The following is a 23,160-nucleotide window of genomic DNA, read 5'->3' on the forward strand; positions in this document are numbered from 1 at the left end:
TCTCATCTTTGGCCGAAAGAGAAAATATATGCCAGTGTTCAGCGCTCAATATTCACTCTTGCGCAGCGATGCTCCGAAGATGCACAACTTTGAAGCGACTCTGTCCGAGTAGGTAATTGTACCATAGACTGTAAAAAAAAAAATAGATGACACACATTCACTCTCTTCCATTGTAGAAATATGCTGAGCCTGAGTCAGTAGTGAGCGTGAAGTGGAGCCGCAGTATCACGGCTCCGCCCACACTCCCGCAGAATCCTCATGAAATGAAATCTAGAAATTGAAGTTCAGTTCATCTGAAAATCCTAAAAAAAGTCAGTTAGTGCCGCAGTGACTACATCGCTCAGAGAAGCCGTCAATCTCATCTGTCTATCATGACGTCACACTACTTTCTTATAGCATCAAATAACTAACTAAAACCAAACTTATTTAAAGAACGAACACTTGAACTAACATCATTGTGATAAAAACGTCCTAAAATGACAGAAACCACCATTGGAAATGTATTTGAAGTGTAATTTGATTGTTTAGTTTAGTTTGTCTCACGTCCTATTCGATTACATGGAGAGGGCGGAGTTTATGAGCTATACTGGGACCAACCACCTGGGGCGATAAAAACATTTTGGCTTCTCTTTTCAGGATTTGTGCGGCACACTTGGTTGGATCGTGACCAAGCGGCATCCCTCACACAGTTTCTCTTGAAGCCAATATGGAAGTGACTTAAACTGCAATTCATCGACTGGCCACTAGGGACAGGCTCCAGAAGGGAGCAGAATCTCATTGAGCTCCATGTTAAAATGCCCAACTTTACAGCAGAAAAAAACATGTTTACAGCCTGGTACAAATTGTGGTTTTGGTCTATACGGCTAATTTTGCCCTTCATGACAACTTTGTGGGGGGTGAATTTGTTTTCTAACTCATTCATTTACATTATATAAAGCCTTAAAGTTCCTCATAATTAAGGGCGTGGCCACTTTGAGTGACAGGTGGATAGCCATTTGTCTGCTGTCTGTTAGTCTTTGCGTCACTTCAGCTCCGCCCACGTCCCGCCTCTTTGCCCATTTTCTATTATCTGGGAGTGACGCGCTGCCAAGATGCAACGGCCAGCCCGACCCTACTTTACGCTTCAAAACTGCTCTTCAGAATCCTACGGGTGACGTCATTTTTTTACAGTCTATGATTGTGACCCAGAAATAGGTTGCACTTCTGTTCTGACAGGAGGAGAAAAAAAATGGCATCCTCGATTTTTGGCTGAAAGAGAAAAAGGCCAAAAATAAGCTTAAAGTATGCGCCCTTCAGTGTTCAGTGCTCAATTTTCTGAATTTTTTTCGTAACTTTGCGTGCAGCTCTGCTTCTGAAGATGCACTACTTCAAAGCGACTCTGACTGAAAATATTGTGTGCCACTCGAGTCCTAAAAAGTGAAGCCAAAGCGCCTCGATCGCCCCCAGGTGGCTGGATGCAGTATAGGTCATAAACCCCGCTCTCTCCATGTAATGTAATGGGATGTGAGACAAAATAAACAATCAAATTACACTTCAGATTTTTTTTTTCCATAGATGGTTTCTGTTCACTCGAACTGATTTGAAAATATATGTGCTAAACTTATACTTAGCCTCTAACTCAAACACTGGCGAGTGAAATGGAACCAATTATTAGCCAATAATGATAGCCAATCATCGCCTAGCTTGAAAAATGTTGTTGCATATGCGACAGCATTCAGAATTGTTTTCATTTGGGTGCATCCCTAATGCTGAATGTAAATAATAAAATGCAAATAGCCATATAATGGTTAGGGATACACACTATATGTGTGCCGTATTGGTTATCGGCAGATTTTTGTTAATCCTTACCAGTCGATATTGGACTCGATATGTATTTTTTTGTATTTTGTTTAGCTAATAAAAAACGTCTTATTAAAAATCATAAATCAAGTTGGAAAAGACCTTTGTCAATTTTATTGTAAGACATCAGAGAAAAACCAGAAAGGAGAAATTTTACCCTATGCTGCAAGCTATTTCTGTCTTTTTCTGAGTTATGAAGGGTGGCTGGATAGCTAAAGCTTTTCCCTCAGATGCTGAGCTTTCCCGCTGGTGTTGTCCTCTGAGTGACGGGCAGCCTGTGGAGTGAAGGCCGGGGCAGGTGACATTGGAGACAGCTTGTCGGGATATGCTAAACATTAACACATCATAGAGGAGCCCTGTCTATCCCTATTGTTTCCTTTTCCTGAAGTCCCAGCACCAATTGCGCTGACAGGACACATGCTCAACATTTGGGAAAGAGAGTTGCAGATTTTTGCGTCTGTGCCAACCATTACATATGTTTAATTTTCTCTTCTTTTTTTTAAGAGAGAGCGAGTGTGCGCTACCCACCCACTGCCACTTACTCAAACAGCATCTATCGCGTTTCAGTTCTTTAATTGCTTTGGCTCAAACTATTGGTATTTTTTCCCTGTAGATTTTTTTTCATTGTCTTCCTCTTTTCGTGAAAGAAGCGGAAGGCACTTCAGCACTGATAAAGAAAGAGCCAGTTTGCTGTAGTTTTTCTCAGTCTTGACTAATGGGAGTATACAGTACATGATGGTAATAATGTTCTAACTTATGCCTGAGCTGACTGTGTAGAACAGTATGCTTTTGTTGTTTCTTTTATTTGATTTTAGTTGAATTTATTTATTTGATTGTATTTAAAGGTGCAGTGTGTAATATACACATACAATATAATACACATAACTATGTTTTCAGTGGTGTATAAAGACCTTACATAGTGAACCGTTATGTTTTTATTACAATTGAATGAGCCATTTCTATCTCCATACACCGCGGGTCTTCTTACTGTGAAGTCGCCATTTTGCGCCGCCATGTTTCTACAGTAGCCCTAAACGGACAAACTGCTCTACAGAGCGCTAGCTACTCTCTGCTCTCTCAGACGACGACATCTTTGTCCTGTGTCGGCCACTGTAGCTTCTCTATTACCCCTTTTCCACCAGAATGAACCGGGTGCTAGTTCAGAGCCAGTGCTAGTGCCATTTCTGAGTTGCTTCGACTGACGAGCCTTCTAAGAACCGGTTTGTCTTTCCACGGGCTAGAGAGCCACCACAGAGCCAGGTCTTACGTCACTGTATACGTCTCATCTTTCTCAGCAGGAAACTACAAAACACACCAGGCTTGTTCGAGATGCATTGGCGCTGTGCAGGCGTTCAGCGTATGATATCAAAACACCGCATGAGCGATTCAAACGCATAATGAGTCGTATGCTCTCGTTGGACTCGTTGTCATACGGCGATCGGTCTGCACAGCGCCAATGCATCTCGAACAAGCCTTCCATCAACAATGGCGAACGTTGCGTTACTATTGATGCACATGGCTTTACGATCCTACATCGGCATCAAAACATAGCGAATCCAACGCATTCGTGCAGCTCACCGTGATTTGTATAGACGGAGATTACAATCGAGCCGCTATTAGCTCGATTAGCTGCTATTTCAAAAATGGCGGATCTCAAGTTTGTGTTGGTCTTGTTGGTCACGCTAACCCCGCCCCCAGCCCCTGACGCAAGTGGTTCTTACTTCTAGACCAGCAATGTTTTGGTGCTACTTAAGAACCACTTTTCCTGGCTCGGAGCTGGTGCTTTGGGTGTAGAAAAACAAAGAACCGATTTGAAACTAGGCTCTGGCTCCGAACTAGCACCAGCACTGCCTTGGTGGAAAAGGGGTATGAGTGCTTCGAAAGGGAGGGGTGAGTGGTTGCAATTCACAACCTCACCACTAGAGGCCGCTAAAATGTACACAGTGCACCTTTAAAATGAAATTAACAAAATGAATAAATTAAAATAAATAAAATATCTATTTTATTTTTAACAGACTTTCATACTGTGAAGTGTCAATGCTACCCACTGAGTTCATTTTTAAAAAAATTTAATTTAGTTTTACAATCTTACTGTTTTATTTATTTATTTATTAATTTTTATTAATTTTTTTATTTTACTGACTTTCTTACTGTGAGGTGCGAGTGCCACTCACTGAGCTATTTCATTTTATTTTATATTATTTTATTTGAGTGTTTTGTTTTGTGTGTTTTTTTGTTTCGTTGTATTCTGTTCATGCCATAAATATGCTGATTCTGTTATTCCAGAAAATAATATTTACATGTGATTTCTGCCCATGTTTTTCAATGCATTTGTCACATAACATAACTTATAGATCAACTGAAACTGTTTTTTTTTTTAACACTTTGCATTTGTTTTGCAGGTTTCTACTTCCTGTGATAGAATCACACCATGCCGGAGGGGGCGGGCCGCGACAACCAGAAAAAAAACAGCAACCAAGGTCGGATGCCAATCGAATAATATCAGTGTTTGAAAATCTTAACATGATTATGTAATGTCCCAATCAAAAGCTACTGACAGGAACTGCTAGTTCACAGTCTGAATCTGAAGTTGCTTTTGTTAACTTCTCTGTTGTGGCTATGTCGATTTCAAAACCACAAACGAGAGCCTGGGAAAATGACGAAAGATCAATTTTACGAGATATTGCACAGATTTCAGTGGAGATAAGCCATCAGGCATGCTCTAGATAAGAGTGTGTATTTGGAATGCTAAGAGTTATCAGGTTCAGAATTAGACAGGGTGGTCTCCCTCTTGATATTTTTGGACCTCAGCCTCTCCTACTTTACAAAGAATGGTTGCTTACATTATCAATTCAAACAAACTGAACGAGTCTGTTGGAAATGTGCTGACAATCACAATTGTTTAGGGTTGGTCACCTCGTTTTTGGATTGGGCTCTCTAAACAATTCGTGATTGAAATAGGTCTGATCATGCAATAGAGACCAGGGGGCACATTTATGTTTGGAAAGAAATTTTTATGTCGAATAAAATCTGGAATATGTCAAGTTGCTGTCAATATACTATACATGACATCCCGAAAGAGCAATGTAACCCTGTTAATACATATATGGTCAAATATATATGCATTTAAAATCCCATCGAATCAACCCAGTCATGAATACAAACATCTTTGACATTTGACCCAGATCATATCATATTGACCTCATCTGGCATGTGATGACTCGGTGGAGTTGAGCTCTGAGCACCTTTGCAGAAAAGCGCTTGTATTTGGTTTCACCACTTCCTGTAATGTCAGGTGCAGACTGGCACGGCACACAGGAAGTATCTCAACAGACGGATGAGCACCTAGATACGCTAATACAGATAAACACTCACTGCTTGAGCTCTGCTTCTTTGTGTGTGTGTGAGTCATTCCTTTTGAATGTCTGTTTTAATTCAAGGATATATTCCTATAAATAGGCATAGCAGACTTTCAGTAATTCTGTGGTCAGGCTCAGGCAAGTTTTGATACCGCTTTCTGTTCTGTTCCCGATAAAAATGATGTCATTAGCTGGAGGAGGAGGATGTTATTAAGGAACTAACTTGTGTTGAGAAATGAAAAGCATACACACACACACACACCCACACACTACCATTCGAAAGTTTAGGGAAAGTGTTTTTTTTCTTTTTAAAGAAGGATGGCTGCAATTATTTGATCAACAATACATTAAAAACGGAAATATTGTGAAATATTATTAAACGTTAAAATAAATCTTTTGTACTCTAATGTATTTTAAAATAACAATATGATGCAAATCTGAATTTTCAGCGTCATTACTCAATCTTCAGTGTCACATGATCTGTTGAGCTGAGCTGTAGACCACACCCTTTCTGCCTGGGTGCTTTGGTGGGTGTGGCTCCCAGCTGCAGACAGCTAGTTAGTCACCAGGTGGGAAGGATCTGGTGATTAGGGGAATTTGAGTCACTCACAGGATCGTAAGCAGACTGGGAAGATGTGTAGAGAAACTGGGCCTGGAAATGATACTGCAGGACTAAAGCTTGTTTGAACAAGGAAGGAGTCGGTGAGCATTCGTTTGTGCAGTGTGATGGATTTTAACATTTAAGAGAATCATATAATTATACTCAGGGTAAAATGTGTGTATTAAAGAAAAATCATGTGCTTGAATTGTAAGCTAAAAAAGTTGTACATTTAACATCATGAAGTGTTTAAAAGTATAGTTAAAAGTAATGTATTGTAAAGATTTGAAAAGAGGAAAAGTTGAAAGTGCGGGATTGTGTGTTTATAGGAGGTTAAAGCTTATAGAGTTTAAGGTTAAAATCATTCGAGTAGTGCTTTAAATTGTCTTCAATGTGTCTTAAATTTATTTGGGTGCTAAAGATATGGGGTTTCTTTTTTACTTATTGTCAAGACTAATTTCTAGTGTTTAAAGTTAAGTATTTGATCCTGTGTTATGATGCTTTATTATGGGTATTTGGGTTTATTGTATTTTGACCCACTTGTGTTTGTGTTTAAGGTTTTTTACCTGCTTTTGACCACGACAACTTTCAAATAAAAGAAAGAAAAGAAAGATTTGATTCCTGGTCATTGAGTAAAATCCAGTCCAAACCTTCAGAGGCAAGCATACCCTTTCAAGTGGGGGAAACTGCAGGGTTGAACCTCACAAGAGTGAGGGCACTTGACAGTAAAAAACCGCTGTGAAGACTGGAACAGAGAATCCCAAACAGCAACCAGCCAGGCTGATAAAACGGGAAATCATCTCACCCAATCCTGCTGAAAAGAAGATGGCTGACTCAAAGACACTGGAGCAGCTTAAAGTCGATAGGACATCCGCAAAGCGGCAATTCTCACGGCTGGCTAACAACGTGGTCCGGATGCATGCCATCATACCTGAAGAGGAGCTCAGGGACAGTTTCAAAAAACTCATAATTGAAGCCAACAAGGTTATGGAAGCCAACGATGACGTAGAGGCCCAGTACCTTGTAGAGGCAGAGCTGGATACGGATTCCGAGGAAGTTCCCAGGTTGAATGAGCAGCAAAAGGCAGATGTTGGGAAAACTGCAAGAGAGTGTGAGATGAGACTGAACGAGCTCAAGGAGCTTATCCAAAAGACACTCTGGGCCAACTTTGGAGAAGAGGAGCTGACGATAGCAGTAAAGGCTGCGGAGGAGAAAGTAGAGAGTGTGGCGTCCTTTGGACCTGGTGGAAGTAAAGAGGTTTTTGACTTCATGTTTGATTACATGGAAAAACTGGTTAAGAGGGCAAAAGAACTGCACACACAGTGGAAGTGTTGGGCTCCTCCTGCTGAACGGAAAGATTTCCAGCTGCGGGTCAGAGATCTTGAGCAGATCATCCCCAAGTTAATGTCAAAAAAAGCAGAGTTCATTCAAGCAAAAGCTGAAGAAGACGCCGAGAGAGTTGTGAGTGCAGCTTCTATCAGCTATCCAACAGCAGGCGTTAGACTGAAGCCTACTTCCCTCCCTAAGTTTACTGGCATCAGGCGGGATTTTCATCGCTGGAAAAGGGACTGGGAGGCCCTGCAGAGGCAAGGAGAACCCACTGGTTCAAAAGAAGTCAAAAAGTTCCAGCTTCTTGACAGTTTGGATGAGAAAGTAATGAGAGATCTTCGATTGATGACGTACAACACAGCAGACGACATTTTTCGTGTCCTAGAGAATCGGTTCGGAAGTCAAACTGCGATCGCTATTGAAATAGTAGAGGAGCTCCAGAGACTTCCAGCTGCCAAAGGTCACCAGCCCAAGAAAATTGTTGAGCTCATCCAAGCCGTGGAGAAGGCCCTTGAAGACCTGAGTGACCTTGGTGACACTGGCGCTTTAAAAAACCCTCTGGTGACAAAGTCCATTGAAAGCAAGCTTCCAGATGCACTGAAGAAAGAGTGGCTTCTCTATGCAGCTGAGAAAAGCAGTACTGATCCAGAGAAGCGTTTCGACTATCTTCTGGCCTTTCTCAAGAGTCAAGAGAGTATCTACGAACAGCTGGATCAATTGAGGGATGAAGAGCCGCTGAGGAAAGAGAACCGACCTGAGCAAAGGCAAGCTAGAACCAGAGCCTCAAACCAGTCAAGTAGCAATCTCTCAGGATGTGTCGTCTGTGGGGACATCAAGCATAAGAATAAGCTGTACTTCTGCAAAAGGTTCCGTGTGCTCAAGCTCACAGAGAAGAAGGACGCAGTGCGGAAGTTGGGAGCCTGCTGGAAATGTCTGGAGGTCCATGATGAGGGTAATCACTGCAAAACTTTGTTTCTGTGTAGAAATCCCGTTTGTAGAGAGCAGGGAGCCACAGACCATCACTACTATCTGTGTCCCAGAGCTGAGGCATCCAGAGACAGTACGGCTCAGAGGAGGAGGAAAAACAGCACAGTGGGAGGTGAGAGCTGGAGGAATTACACCGAGGCCCAGGAGGAATTCTTCAGAAAACTCTCACCTGAATTAGCCCAACAATGCCGGGATGCATTCTGTAACACAGCAGCGAGCACCTCCCATATTGCAAAGAGTCATTCAAGTCTTCTGTTTGAGAGCGGCCTAGCGGAGTGGCCTGTCATCATGATGCTGTTGGAGGTAACAGCCAATGCTGGGCAGAAAATTGGGACTCTGATCGACCTAGCTTCCGATACTAATTATATCACTCATGAGGCAGCAGGTCGGCTCAATCTTAGAAGTGAAGACATTACACTTGTAGTCCATGGTGTAGGAGGCATGAGAGTCTTTGTTAAGACAAAGCGGTACCTCCTGAAAATTCGGGTCAACACCTTAAGAGGCACTTTCAGATCCCACCAGCTGGTTTGCTATGGGCTAGACAGCATTGCAGACATCCAAAGACATGTGTCAGCCAAAAAACTACAAGAGTTCTTCCCAGACATTCCACTCAGTGACCTGGCAAGGCCAAGGGAGATCCACCTCCTTGTAAGTCACAAGGAAGGCCAGTTGGCTCCGCAGAAAATCCGCACTGTGGGGGACCTTGTGCTGTGGGACGGACCAATGGGAAAGACGGTTGCTGGCACCCATCCTGAGCTCTTTGAGGCGGTAACTGTATCAGCCCACACATCGAGAACGCATTTCGCAAGGTCTATGAGAACTGCTGCTGTGAAGTATGAAGAACACACCTGCGTTGTCCCCATTCATCGTCAACAAAGCCAGCAACCTCAAGGTTTTAGTTGTGTAACTACTACATCCAGCTTCCTCGAGTGGTGGAAATGGGATAGTATCGGTGCTGGCTGCATCCCGAAATGTGGGGGTTGTCGCTGTGGACACTGCCAGCCAGGCGGCAAAGAAATGACCCTCGCTGAAGAGAGGGAGCTGGAGGTGGTAAAGAATGGGCTCACATATGTAGCTGCTGATGAGCACAGTGAGAGGCCTCACTGGCACGCAAAGTACCCCTGGGTAGAAGACCCAGCCACATTACCAAGTAACAGGAGTGCAGTTGAGGCAACATTCTTCAGGACTGAGAGGCAGCTGACCAGGGAGCCGGAGTGGAAGGCTGCCTATGCTGCTCAAGTTCACGAGATGGTCGAGCGCCGGGCCGCAATGAAGTTGTCTAAAGACGCCCTTCAGACATGGACTGGCCCAGTGTGGTACATTAGCCACCTCATTGCACCCAACCCACACTCCATCACAACTCCGGTGAGACTGGTCTGGAACAGTAGTCAGAAGTGCAGAGGGGTGAGTCTGAATGACCTCCTGTTAAAGGGCCCCGACGTCCTAAATTCTATTCGTGCCGTGCTTCTCAGGTTCCGGAGGGGAGGTTTTGCGGCTTTGGGAGACATAAGAAAGATGTACAATTCAGTGTGGCTTGAAGATCGGGAGGTGCATTTGCATAGGTTTCTGTGGCGTGACTCTGAAGAGGAGGAGATGGGCGAATATGCAGTCACAAGAGTGAACATTGGTGACAAGCCAGCAGGTTGTATCGCTCAACTCGCCATGAGGGAGACAGCAAATCTCCCCCAGTTTAGCCATCTTGAGGAGGAGCGTCGAGTGCTAGAGGAGGACAGCTATGTCGACGATATCTTGACCTCTCATAACAACTTGGACCAGCTCAAAGTCATCACAGAAAATGTGGAGCAGATCCTGGGAGCAGGAGGGTTCAAGTTGAAGCCGTGGGTCTTTTCTGGTGAAAGTAGGAGAGAGTTTGTTGGAAAACAGGAGCAGAAGGCTACTCTAAGGACTGTAATCCTGCCAAATCAGCTCAAGGAGGAGGACAATAAAGCTCTTGGCCTCGGCTATACCCTGGAGGATGACAAGCTTCATGTTATGGTTGGGATAAACTTCTCAAAAAGGAAGAGGAAAATGAGACTTGGCCAAGACCTTCAATTGGTAGAGGTGAGAGCTCAGACGCCAGACCCACTGACACGACGAGAGTTGCTTAGCCAAGTTTCGGGGCTGTATGACCCAGTTGGTCTGACGACACCTGTAAAGCAGAAAGGAGCCATTTTGGTTCGGAGAGCATTTCAAGAGGCCAAATCCAAATGTAGCACCGTCAGAGACACTTGGGACCTTGCACTATCAGAAAAGCTCAGAGAAGATGCCATTAGGCTTTTTGAAGAATACGCTGAGCTGAGCAAAGTCAAGTTCCCTAGAGCCCTGACACCAGTGAGCGTGCCAGCTGAGCCTGATGCAATTACCTTTTCTGATGGCAGCGATCATGCTTATGGTGCCGTCCTGTATCTACGGTGGGACTGTGACCAAGGTCCGACAGTGAGGCTGGTGGAGTCCAAAGCTAAGCTGGCTCCCCTAGACCACAAGGGGGAAGCAGTCAAGGCAGAACTATGTGGAGCAGTATTCGCCGCCCGGTTAAAGAGGTACTTTGAACAACATGGCCGAATTCACGTAAAGCAGTGGTACCACTTTGTTGATAGCCAAACAGTACTTTGTTCAATTCAACGTGAGAGCTATGGCTTCCAGACCTTTTTTGCCAACAGGATTGGAGAAATTCAAAGCAGCACACAACTTCAGGATTGGTGGTGGATTCCTGGACCTCAGAACATCGCTGACATCATTACTCGTGGGGCTGGCCCAAAAGAGTTGGCTGAAAATTCACCATGGCAGCAAGGACCAAAGTTCTTGAGTCTACCAGCTGAGGAGTGGCCGATTAAGTCTGCAAAGGATGTATCAGCAACTGCCAGAGAGAGTGTTGGAAGGATGCAGAAGAAATCATTTGCTGCGGCGCTCACAAGAGCTCAGGTGAAGAAGGAGCCACTGGAGCATCGAAGGCCACCTGCTGGCGCTGTTGTCCGAAACCTGGTGGATGAAGGACGGTTCAGCAATCTGACTCACCTGGTTAAGACGATCGCTTGGGTCTGGAGGGCAGCAAAAAACTTTGCAGCTAAAAATAAGATCCTGGGAGCTCCAAAGTGGGAGGCAGTTTCATCAACCGGGGTTATCACCACGACAGAGCGTCAAGATGCTTTAAGAGATCTTTTTCTTGCCACACAAGAGGGGGTGACTTTTCCAGCAACCACAATAGACCGGCTGGTAGTCTTCAAAGAGGAAGAAACTGGGTTACTGGTTTGTGGTGGGCGAGTCCAAGCCTTTAATGAAGACAGAGTTGGTGTCCCCCTCTTACCTTGCAGCGCCTGGGTCTCAACATTACTGGTTCAGGAAGCTCACAGAAAGGGTCACGAGGGTGTGGCTGCGACTCTGTTGAAAGTGAGAAAGAGAGCATGGATCATCAAGGGACGAATAATTGCTCGAAAAGTCGTTGAGAATTGTGTGGTCTGCAAGAAAGCCAGAGTGAGGAGATGTCAGCAAGTGATGGGTGATCTGCCTCAAGAAAGAACCAGTCCAGCATCTCCATTTGAGTTTACAGCAGTTGACCTGTTTGGACCCTATCAGGTCAAAGATGACGTTAGGAAAAGAGTCAAAATGAAAGTCTGGGGAGTCGTATTTTGCTGCATGGTCAGCAGAGCAATCCACACGGAGCTCGTCAACACAATGTCAACTGAAAGCTTCCTGATGGCTTATCAGAGGTTCACAGCAATTAGAGGCCACCCTAAGAAGATATGGTCTGATCCAGGGACTAATTTTGTTGGTGCCAAGTCCGTCCTAAAGGAGTTGTATCAGTTCCTGGGCAGCCTGGATAGGTCTGCTGTGGAGGATACTTCAGCTCAAAATGGAACTGACTGGCACTGGGAAATTCTGCCAGCTGATTCACCTCATCGGAATGGCTCTGCTGAAGCAGCTGTTCGGATTGTGAAAAAGGCATTCCAGAGTCTGGGAAGAGAGTCAGGGCTCTGTTTCAGCGAGCTTCAGACGACGCTTCAGCTCGCCGCTAATCTGGCAAATGAGCGGCCCATTGATGCCAGGGTGCAGAGCCTTGAAGATACAGTGCAGTACATCACGCCCAATACACTCCTGCTGGGACGAGCATCATCAAGTGGTGATTGGAAAACATTTGACTTCACAAGCTATCCCTATAAGAGACTCCAGGAAATGCAGCATCAGGTAAATAAATTCTGGAGATCCTGGAGCCAACTTGCTGGTCCTAATCTTTTTGTGAGGAGCAAGTGGCACACTGTACAGAGGAATGTCGCAATTGGAGATATTGTTTGGCTCTGCGATCAGAATGCATTGAGGGGCCACTTTAAGCTTGGAAGAGTCATCAGTGTCAACCCTGACTCCAGAAACATTGTACGGGATGTGAGTATTAGAGTTGTGGCAAGCTCCTGTATTCCGGAGGTGAGGCCTGTGAAATCAGCATCCAAGTATCCTGCATCTAAGCATCGCGTCTCCAACATTCGGAGTGACCTTCAGTCCACAATTCTTCACCGGGACGTCCGACGTTTGGTGGTCCTACTGCCAATGGAGGAGCAGGCAGAGAGCCCAGGAGGGAATCTCTGAGTACTAGGTCACTGTGTGCGATCTTTCCAGCGGTCTCCGTGGGAAGATCGAGTGGGAGGTGTTGAGCTGAGCTGTAGACCACACCCTTTCTGCCTGGGTGCTTTGGTGGGTGTGGCTCCCAGCTGCAGACAGCTAGTTAGTCACCAGGTGGGAAGGATCTGGTGATTAGGGGAATTTGAGTCACTCACAGGATCGTAAGCAGACTGGGAAGATGTGTAGAGAAACTGGGCCTGGAAATGATACTGCAGGACTAAAGCTTGTTTGAACAAGGAAGGAGTCGGTGAGCATTCGTTTGTGCAGTGTGATGGATTTTAACATTTAAGAGAATCATATAATTATACTCAGGGTAAAATGTGTGTATTAAAGAAAAATCATGTGCTTGAATTGTAAGCTAAAAAAGTTGTACATTTAACATCATGAAGTGTTTAAAAGTATAGTTAAAAGTAATGTATTGTAAAGATTTGAAAAGAGGAAAAGTTGAAAGTGCGGGATTGTGTGTTTATAGGAGGTTAAAGCTTATAGAGTTTAAGGTTAAAATCATTCGAGTAGTGCTTTAAATTGTCTTCAATGTGTCTTAAATTTATTTGGGTGCTAAAGATATGGGGTTTCTTTTTTACTTATTGTCAAGACTAATTTCTAGTGTTTAAAGTTAAGTATTTGATCCTGTGTTATGATGCTTTATTATGGGTATTTGGGTTTATTGTATTTTGACCCACTTGTGTTTGTGTTTAAGGTTTTTTACCTGCTTTTGACCACGACAACTTTCAAATAAAAGAAAGAAAAGAAAGATTTGATTCCTGGTCATTGAGTAAAATCCAGTCCAAACCTTCAGAGGCAAGCATACCCTTTCAAGTGGGGGAAACTGCAGGGTTGAACCTCACAAGAGTGAGGGCACTTGACATGATCCTTTAAAAATCATAATAATATGCTGTTTTGCTGCTCAAGAAACATTTCTTATTATTATTATTATAAGAAGTTATAATTATAACAACGATTATTATTCTTGTTATTATATATTGAAAATAGTTATGCTGCTTAATAAAAACTGATAAATTAGGATAAAATCGATTTTCAAAAGTATAATATTTTGTAACATTATAAATGTCTATTGACTTTAATGCATTCTTGCTAAATAAAAGTTTTATTTTATTTGTTTATTTAATTTAATTTAATTTATGTTTTTTATTTTATTATTTTATTTTACAAACAGCCCTTACTGTGAGGTGTCTGTGCTACCCACTGAGCTATTATTTTATTTTATTTTATTTTATTTTATTTTATTTTATTTTATTTTATTTTATTTTATTTTATTTTATTTTATTTTATTTTATTTTATTTTATTTTATTTTATTTTATTTTTATTTATTTTATTTATTTATTTATTTTTATTTTATTTTATTTTATTTTATTTTTTTTTATTTTTTTTTATTTTTTATTTTTTTATTTTTTTATTTTACAAACAGCCCTCACTGTGAGGTGTCTGTGCTACCCACTGAGATATTATTTTATTATTATTATTATTTATTTATTTATTTTTTTTTATTATTTTTATTTTACATTTTTTATTTATTTTGACCTTCTTACTGTGTGAGGTGAGCAACATCATTACATTGAGCTAATTTACTTTATTTTATGATTTTACTCTTTATTGACCTGCTGAATAAAAGTATTAATTTATTTTAAAATAATTATATATATTACTCTTTATTGACCTGCTGAATAAAAGTATTAATTTATTTTAAAATAATTATATATATATAGCAGGAGTGACCCTTGTGGTGTCATGAATCGTGACCTTTCATGAGAAATATGGGTGGTGATTATCCATAAATGATTTACAAAATCATTTAAAAATATATTTTTTGATTGAATCAAGATTGCGTTTTGAATAAAGTACATTTCCACTTTTTTTTGCTTTGTTTTGGGGTGAAATGTGACCTGGACATGTGAGATTCACCCACATACAAACCCCTAATTCAGAGGTGCCTCATAATTATATTGAATCAGTATTTTCCGGCAAGGACTGAAGAGTTTGACAACTCTCGAAATAACGTGGTTTTGCGGCCTGCACGCTAATACACACCTAGACAGGAAATCTCTCAGCGAGAGAGAAGTGTGCACATGTGAACAAGACTCACATTGCATGTGCGTTAGATATGGTGCATGGTTCCTGTCTGCGTTACGAATGGTGAGATCCGTTTAGTCTCTGCCGGATTGAGTTTCAGAAATCATTTGGAAACCTGATGTCAAGACGGTGCTAGCGAGTTGCTTTGAATTAGTTATGAGGACTAACTAAACTACAGTGAGAAGACATAATTCACAGCTAACCGCACTGGTGGTCATTCCAGCCGATGTTGCCGTGCCTTGCGGATCAGGTATGTGATATCTTTCTCTTGGCTTCCACTCATCTGGCCAAATGATCTTCACAGACTTCCGTGATCTACATAACAGGCCGTTAGGAGTGAGGTTAGCCTTGTTAGACTCTTCATTGGACTTTGAGTGACTAAAAAAAAAACCAGCATGAAATTTATGATGAAAATACCACAATTACTGGAACTCATAATAAGTACATATCATTGACTAATAATTTATCGCAATTATGGACACAAAGACCAAATGAAGGTGTTTTTTACATTATTTCCAAGTAGATCTATGTCATTATGAAAATATCACGAGGAAATGAGCTCTAATGTATTATTCCAGATTTCTAAAACAGCTGCACAATTAATCGAGTCATTCCATTTTCCATTAAGAATCATATAATTATGAAGAACAGTATATGTGTGTTGGCTCACGCACATGTTCATCAGTATTATCTGGAGATGGTCAGGTTTTGTTGGCAATCCCAACCGATTTATCCACTCTTAATGCGTGCTGAGCGCTTAGAGGCTCTTTAAAGTTAATGTTGGGATAGGAAAATCCATAGGGATGATGTTTCGGGTATAACAGTCCCCTGCTTATGGTTCTTCCATGCCACATGAAACGTTTCTGACTTCATGCCCAAGTAGTGATGGAGTACCCTGTCTGTTTGCTTTTGTTCCAGAGGATGCACTGGGTTTGCATTGTCACACTTCATGCATCTGTCTGGCTGAATTTATGCTGTGCTTTGAACATGCCCCTGAATGCTTTTTGTATCCAGTACAGCTGATCTCAAGATAGGCATCAAACGAAAAGCAAAAGATGGCCGTATCGGTGATGTATGTCTGGCTGTAGAGGATTTTACACGTTTTTTCGCATTTTTTCACGTGCGACTGCCGCCATAGTGGTGCTGATCTTGGATTGGGGCCAGCATAAGATAAACACATGCCTTCGTGTACTTTATGAGTGTGTTTAAATCAAATTCAGGCAATCAATATTACCAAAGTGTTTCTGTGAACGCAGGGAACCGGAGAAAAGGCATTTCCAGCTAATGGTCAGATGGAATACTTGATGGATGATAGGCAGACTTGGCGAGGAAGAGAGTGCAGAGAGTAACGGTTGACTGCGTCGCCCTGCCCGCTAGGTCAGAGGAAATGGAGGATTGTTCGTGCCCTGTAACTGGGCCACCATTGTGATGAGCACAGCCCAGCATTCAGCCTTTAAACAATGGCGATCCTTACAGGGCTCTGTACCGGCCTGTGTTCTCTTGCCTTGACGACCAGACTGTTGTGTTCAGTTTTTGATACGGCTCTTCAGGCAGAACGTCACTGTTTTTGATTTAGATGTTCTGGTCGTTTTAGGGCACGGCTGATTGAATGACTTCTGTGTTCGCAGGTTTAATCGTCCAGCAAATTGCAGTCAGGAAGTTGTGATTTTTGTTTCCTGTCTATTCAGGGCGTGCACAGCACCGTTAGATTGACAGCCTCTGCGGGTTTGCTGCAAACCATTGTGATGTAGTTTTGCTCAGTCACACCTTTGAGGCAGGAACATTTTTGCAGGAAACACATTGTAAGCACTTGTAGTTTGTCCTTGTACTTTACTCTAGGGTTGCATATTACTTTATTTAAAAAAAAAGTATATATATGTTGGTAAATGTACATACAACTTATTTTCATTTGGTTTCCTTATTTTGAAACCATTATATTATATTATATTATATTATATTATATTATATTATATTATATTATATTATATTATATTATATTATATTATATTATATTATATTATATTAATTATATTATATTATATTATATTAATTATATTATATTATATTATATTATATTATATTATATTATATTATATTATATTATATTATATTATATTATATTATATTAGATTAGATTAGATTAGATTAGATTAGATTAGATTAGTTTAGATTAGATTATAATTATATTAATTATATTAGATTATATTATAATAATTAGATTATATGAATTATTATATTACATTATATTATATTATATTATATTATATTATATTATATTATATTATATTATATTATATTATATTATATTATATTATATTATATTATATTATAATTATATTATAATTATATCAATTGTATTATATTATATTATAATTATATTAATTGTATTATATTAATTATTTTATATTTATTATATTATATTAATTATATTAATAATATTATATTATATTAAATTATATTAATTATATTTTTATTATATTATAATAATTATATTAGATTATATTATAATGATTATATTAGATTATATTAATTATTATATTTATTATATTATATGATATATTATTACATTAAATTATATTATATAATATTATATTAATTATACTATATTATATTATATGAATTATATTATATGAATTATATGAATTATATTATAATTATATGAACTGTATTATTATATTATATTATATTATATTATATTATATTATATTATATTATATTATATTATATTATATTATATTATATTAATTATATTAATTATATTATATTAATCATATTATATTATATTATATTATATTATATTAATTATTATATTATATTATATTATATTATATTATATTATATTATATTATATTATATTATATTATATTATATTATATTATATTATATTAATCATATTATATTATATTAATTATATTATATTATATTATATTATATTATATTATATTATATTATATTATATTATATTATATTATATTATATTATATTAATTATATTATATTATATTATATTATCAAAAAGAGGAAGCACAAAAAGAAACAAACTCAGAAAACCAGAGAAAAAGAAAAGTAGAGATTATCAAAAATTATTGAAATGGGAAGTGGTTGATGAGAAATTTAAATTTAGAAATTATGAGAAATTATGAGTTTATTAAAATCTCTGATTCATGGATTTTGGTATCCTGACCATTTTCAATACAGTTTTGAGATCTCTTCTGAAACTCTAGAATAGACACATGTGAGTTTACTGGAGTCTTCAAGAAGCAGAAGGTTTAAGCCAAAGTCTCCATTTGCTTAAGATACAGTATTAAATAATGTTTTTTTTTAACATCATATATTTTTTTGAACTTTTAATGACCAAAAATGCTGTATTATGCAGTGATTACTAGTATTCTAACTTGTTTCTGTCTATCTCTATTGCAGCTGCCAAGCGCCCCTCCTCTGTGTCCTCGCTGAGCGGGATTGTGAGCCGCATGGCCTCCTCAGGCGGTGCATCCCGTGGGAGCTGCACCTCTGTTAACACGGTGTGCTCCGACAGTGACCGCGGTGCGAGTCTCAGCTCCTCTGCCTCATCTGCCTCGCTGCAGGATGGGCACTCGTCGTCTTCCTCCTCATCACTCCCCTACGGAGCCATGCCGGCCTACCCTGGGCCACAACGTAATGGCTCAGACATCAGCCTGGACCTCACCCCTCTCTCCCTGCTGACGGGAGCCAGTCCCCTCGCCGCCTCCTCAACACCGCTGCCTAAACTCTCTCGCCTGGAGAGAGTGGCGCTGGAGATAGTGGAGACCGAGCAGGCCTATGTGAGGGACCTCAAGAGCATTGTTGAGGTAAGGACCAGACACATGATCCCTATGTACTATGTCCCGCATTGTAAGTACATGTATGCATACAATTAATGTTAAATGTTATGCATTTTATGCAGTTAATGTTAAAACAATATTGAAATAATGTTTCTTACAATCTTTAACATTTAAAAGGCTAGTTTACCCTAAGAAGAAAATGTTGTCATTATTTACGTATTCTTATGTCATTCTAAAAAAGTTTTTTTGTCCAATGAAAGTCCAATTCTGTTTCTGAACCCATTAACATTTTTCAAAATATCTTGAGATGAGTTGGGCTCTTTTGACTTGGCCAGTACACCTAGCAACGACCTAGAAACACACCAGTGAGCACCTAGCAACACCTAAACACCAAAAACACCTAAACACCCTAGCGAGCACCTAGCAACGGTCTAGAAACCAACCAGAACACCCTAGCGAGCACCTAGCAACTCCCTAGAAACCACCCAGAACACCCTAGCAAGCACCTAGCAATGGTCTAGAAACCACTCAGAACAACCTAGAGAGCATTTAAAAACTCCCTAGTAACCAGTCAGAACACCCTAGCGAGCACCTAGCAACGGTCTAGAAGCCACCCAGAACACCCTAGCGAGCACCTAGCAATGGTCTAGAAACCACTCAGAACAACCTAGAGAGCATTTAACAACTCCCTAGTAACCAGTCAAAACACCCTAGCGAGCAACGGTTTAGAAACCAACCCGAACACCCTAGTGAGCACCTAGCAACTCCCTAGAAACCACCCAGAAAATCCTAGCGAGCACCTAGCAACGGTCTAGAAACCAACCAGAACACCCTAGCGAGCACCTAGCAACGGTCTAGAAACCACCCAAAACACCCTAGCGAGCACCTAGCAATGGCCTAGAAACCACTCAGAACACCCTTGCGAGCACCTAGCAACGGTCTAGAAACCACTCAGAACACCCAAGTGAGCATTTAACAACTCCCTAAAAACCACCCAGAACACCCTAGCGAGCACCTAGCAACGGTCTAGAAACCACTGCTAGAAACCACTCAGAACACCCTAGCGAGCACCTAGCAACGGTCTAGAAACCACTCAGAACACCCTAGCGAGCACCTAGCAACGGTCTAGAAACCACTGCTAGAAACCACTCAGAACACCCTAGCGAGCACCTAGCAACGGTCTAGAAACCACTCAGAACAACCTAGAGAGCATTTAACAACTCCCTAGTACACCCAGAACACCCTAGCAAGCACCTAGCAACGGTCTATAAGCCACACAGAACACTCTAGCAAGCACCTAGCAATGGTCTAGAAGCCACCCAGAACACCCTAGAGAGCACCTAGCAATGGTCTAGAAACCACTCAGAACAACCTAGAGAGCATTTAACAACTCCCTAGTAACCAGTCAGAACACCCTAGCGAGCACCTAGCAACGGTCTAGAAGCCACTCAGAACAACCTAGAGAGCACCTAGCAATGGTCTAGAAACCACTCAGAACAACCTAGAGACCATTTAACAACTCCCTAGTAACCAGTCAAAACACCCTAGCGAGCACCTAGCAACGGTCTAGAAACCACTCAGAACACCCAAGCGAGCATTTAACAACTCCCTAGAAACCACCCAGAACACCCTAGCGAGCACCTAGCAATGGTCTAGAAGCCACCCAGAACACCCTAGCGAGCACCTAGCAATGGTCTAGTAACCACCCAGAACACCCTAGCGAGCACCTAGCAATGGTCTAGAAACCACTCAGAACAACCTAGAGAGCATTTAACAACTCCCTAGTAACCAGTCAAAACACCCTAGCGAGCACCTAGCAACGGTCTAGAAACCACTCAGAACACCCAAGCGAGCATTTAACAACTCCCTAGAAACCACCCAGAACACCCTAGCGAGCACCTAGCAATGGTCTAGAAACCACCCAGAACACCCTAGCGAGCACCTAGCAATGGTCTACAAATCACCCAGAACACCCTAGCAAGCACCTAGCAACGGTCTAGAAGCCACCCAGAACACCCTAGCGAGCACCTAGCAATGGTCTAGTAACCACCCAGAACACCCTAGCGAGCACCTAGCAACGGTCTAGTAACCACCCAGAACACCCTAGCGAGCACCTAGCAATGGTCTAGAAACCACTCAGAACACCCAAGCGAGCATTTAACAACTCCCTAGAAACCACTCAGAACACCCTAGCGAGCACCTAGCAATGGTCTAGTAACCACCCAGAACACCCTAGCGAGCACCTAGCAACGGTCTAGTAACCACCCAGAACACCCTAGCGAGCACCTAGCAACGGTCTAGAAATCACCCAGAACACCCTAGCGAGCACCTAGCAACGGTCTAGAAACCACCCAGAACACCCTAGCGAGCACCTAGCAATGGTCTAGTAACCACCCAGAACACCCTAGCGAGCACCTAGCAATGGTCTAGTAACCACCCAGAACACCCTAGCGAGCACCTAGCAACGGTCTAGTAACCACCCAGAACACCCTAGCGAGCACCTAGCAACGGTCTAGAAATAACCCAGAACACCCTAGCGAGCACCTAGCAACGGTCTAGAAACCACCCAGAACACCCTAGTGAGCACCTAGCAATGGTCTAGAAACCACCCAGAACACCCTAGCGAGCACCTAGCAACGGTCTAGAAATCACCCAGAACACCCTAGCGAGCACCTAGCAATGGTCTAGAAGCCACTCAGAACACCCTAGCGAGCACCTAGCAACGGTCTAGTAACCACCCAGAACACCCTAGCGAGCACCTAGCAACGGTCTAGAAACCACCCAGAACACCCTAGCGAGCACCTAGCAACGGTCTAGAAATCACCCAGAACACCCTAGCGAGCACCTAGCAACGGTCTAGAAACCACCCAGAACACCCTAGCGAGCACCTAGCAAGGGTCTAGAAACCACCCAGAACACCCTAGCGAGCACCTAGCAACGGTCTAGTAACCACCCAGAACACCCTAGCGAGCACCTAGCAATGGTCTAGTAACCACCCAGAACACCCTAGCGAGCACCTAGCAACGGTCTAGTAACCACCCAGAACACCCTAGCGAGCACCTAGCAACGGTCTAGAAATCACCCAGAACACCCTAGCGAGCACCTAGCAACGGTCTAGAAACCACCCAGAACACCCTAGCGAGCACCTAGCAATGGTCTAGAAGCCACCCAGAACACCCTAGCGAGCACCTAGCAACGGTCTAGTAACCACCCAGAACACCCTAGCGAGCACCTAGCAACGGTCTAGAAACCACCCACAACAGCTAGCGATAACCACCCAGCACCCAGAACCAATCACGTTGCCCTAGCATGGTTAAGGTTTACATGGACAATAACCCTTAAATGTTTTTTTTTGTAAATAAAATATGAATGTTAAACTCGTATAGGATGACTTTGAAAAAGACCCACCGCGGTATGAATACTATGATTTGTGCTGGTCCAAACCCACCCATGTGGTGGTACATTCTTTCGAGCACTAGGATTGCTCAGTCATGGAAGCTCATCCAGATCAGCATTTCATCCGTCACATCTCCTCACCCGCCGCCCACCCCGTATGTAATCCAGGACTCATATAACAGACAGCACAGAAAGCCGAGCCCTTTCCCTCGTGCCAGCGGCGATTTAAAATGTGATCATTGTGAGATTCTGTTGTGCCATTCATCACGCATTCAGGTGGAGCAGAGGAGGCCCTGGCACTGGATGAAAGCAACAATAAATTCATGCTGTCAGTTCAAACGCATCTCTGCGCTGCTTTTCGCATGCACAGCCCTGATCCGGGACAATAAGGAGGCTGTTGCTCAGCATTTCAAACGCAGAGTGTGCTGTAAATATAAGAGACTCTTTGTGGATGCTTCTCAACACATTCATCATATTTCCATGCACAGGTTTTTGGAAGATCAGACCTCCAGTGTGACCTTCAGATCACGGACAAGCACCAAGAATGTCATTTCCCCGTTCACACTGGCAGCGATTTGACCACCCCCATTGGTAGCTCATTTGCATAAAGTTCAACTTTAATCATATTTTGAGGTCATTCGAGTGACGGGTCATTGTGTTTGTGGTCTGCTCAGCCTTTGAACCCATGAGAATGTGTCCAGTGCGGGCCGGCCATCAACAGGTGTGCGGGTATAGACTGTACAGCATGTGTCTGTTCTCCTTTTGTATCTGTGACTGATTGATTGCAGAGGATCGTGGGTACACAGGCTGCTGGAGGATGGGGAATGCCTGAAATGTAACTCCTTTTCCCTTTTGCTGATGGTTTATTTGAAGTCAAGCTTTTCATAAGCCAATAAAAAGAGAAGGCATGCAAGCTTCTGCTGCTTTATGAAAAGATGCCTTCAGATCAAATAGCAAGAAATTGGTTGCTGAAAGACGCGGATCATGCCGAGGAATGCTGCTGTTTTATCAATCTGTGGTCTCAAAATGGAGGCTGAGTGGTGGATGGTTTCGGGGACATAGTGCTGACTCTGGGATATGTGTGTATGATGTCTGATTGGAGTCATACCGAGCTTCTATTAGTAAGAGCCGTCTGGTTTTGATAGAAAGC

The 23,160-nt window shown here is 41.9% G+C and overlaps 2 protein-coding genes across 5 annotated transcripts in view; both read left to right on the forward strand.

Moving 5' to 3' along the window:
• Positions 1–23,160, forward strand: part of LOC307129862 (pleckstrin homology domain-containing family G member 2-like) — a 68,412-nt gene that overhangs the window by 12,225 nt on the left and 33,027 nt on the right. Inside the window, exons 1-3 of one of the 4 annotated variants that reach the window (XM_079822649.1) lie at positions 14,927–15,065; positions 16,444–16,617; positions 18,235–18,641. In XM_079822649.1, the coding sequence (XP_079678775.1) occupies positions 18,285–18,641 (357 nt within the window). In that variant the 5' untranslated portion in view covers positions 14,927–15,065; positions 16,444–16,617; positions 18,235–18,284. Of the gene's footprint in view, positions 1–4,241; positions 4,320–12,907; positions 12,971–14,926; positions 15,066–16,443; positions 16,618–18,234; positions 18,642–23,160 lie in introns of those variants that run through there. The other 3 variants (XM_079822646.1, XM_079822647.1, XM_079822648.1) reach the window with 3 other exon arrangements.
• Positions 5,803–13,450, forward strand: LOC307129861 (uncharacterized protein). Its single transcript, XM_079822644.1, has 2 exons — positions 5,803–5,900; positions 6,354–13,450. The coding sequence occupies exon 2, from the start codon at positions 6,622–6,624 to the stop codon at positions 12,688–12,690; it is 6,069 nt and encodes a 2,022-aa protein (XP_079678770.1). The 5' UTR covers positions 5,803–5,900; positions 6,354–6,621; the 3' UTR covers positions 12,691–13,450.

This window comes from Gobio gobio (genome assembly GCF_949357685.1).
Source record: "Gobio gobio genome assembly, chromosome: 8".
Classification (NCBI taxonomy): domain Eukaryota; kingdom Metazoa; phylum Chordata; class Actinopteri; order Cypriniformes; family Gobionidae; genus Gobio; species Gobio gobio.

Coding starts and splice junctions, on each gene's coding strand:
- LOC307129861 (XM_079822644.1), top strand. CDS start 6,622: ATGGCTGACTCAAAGACACTGGAGCAGCTTAAAGTCGATAGGACATCC.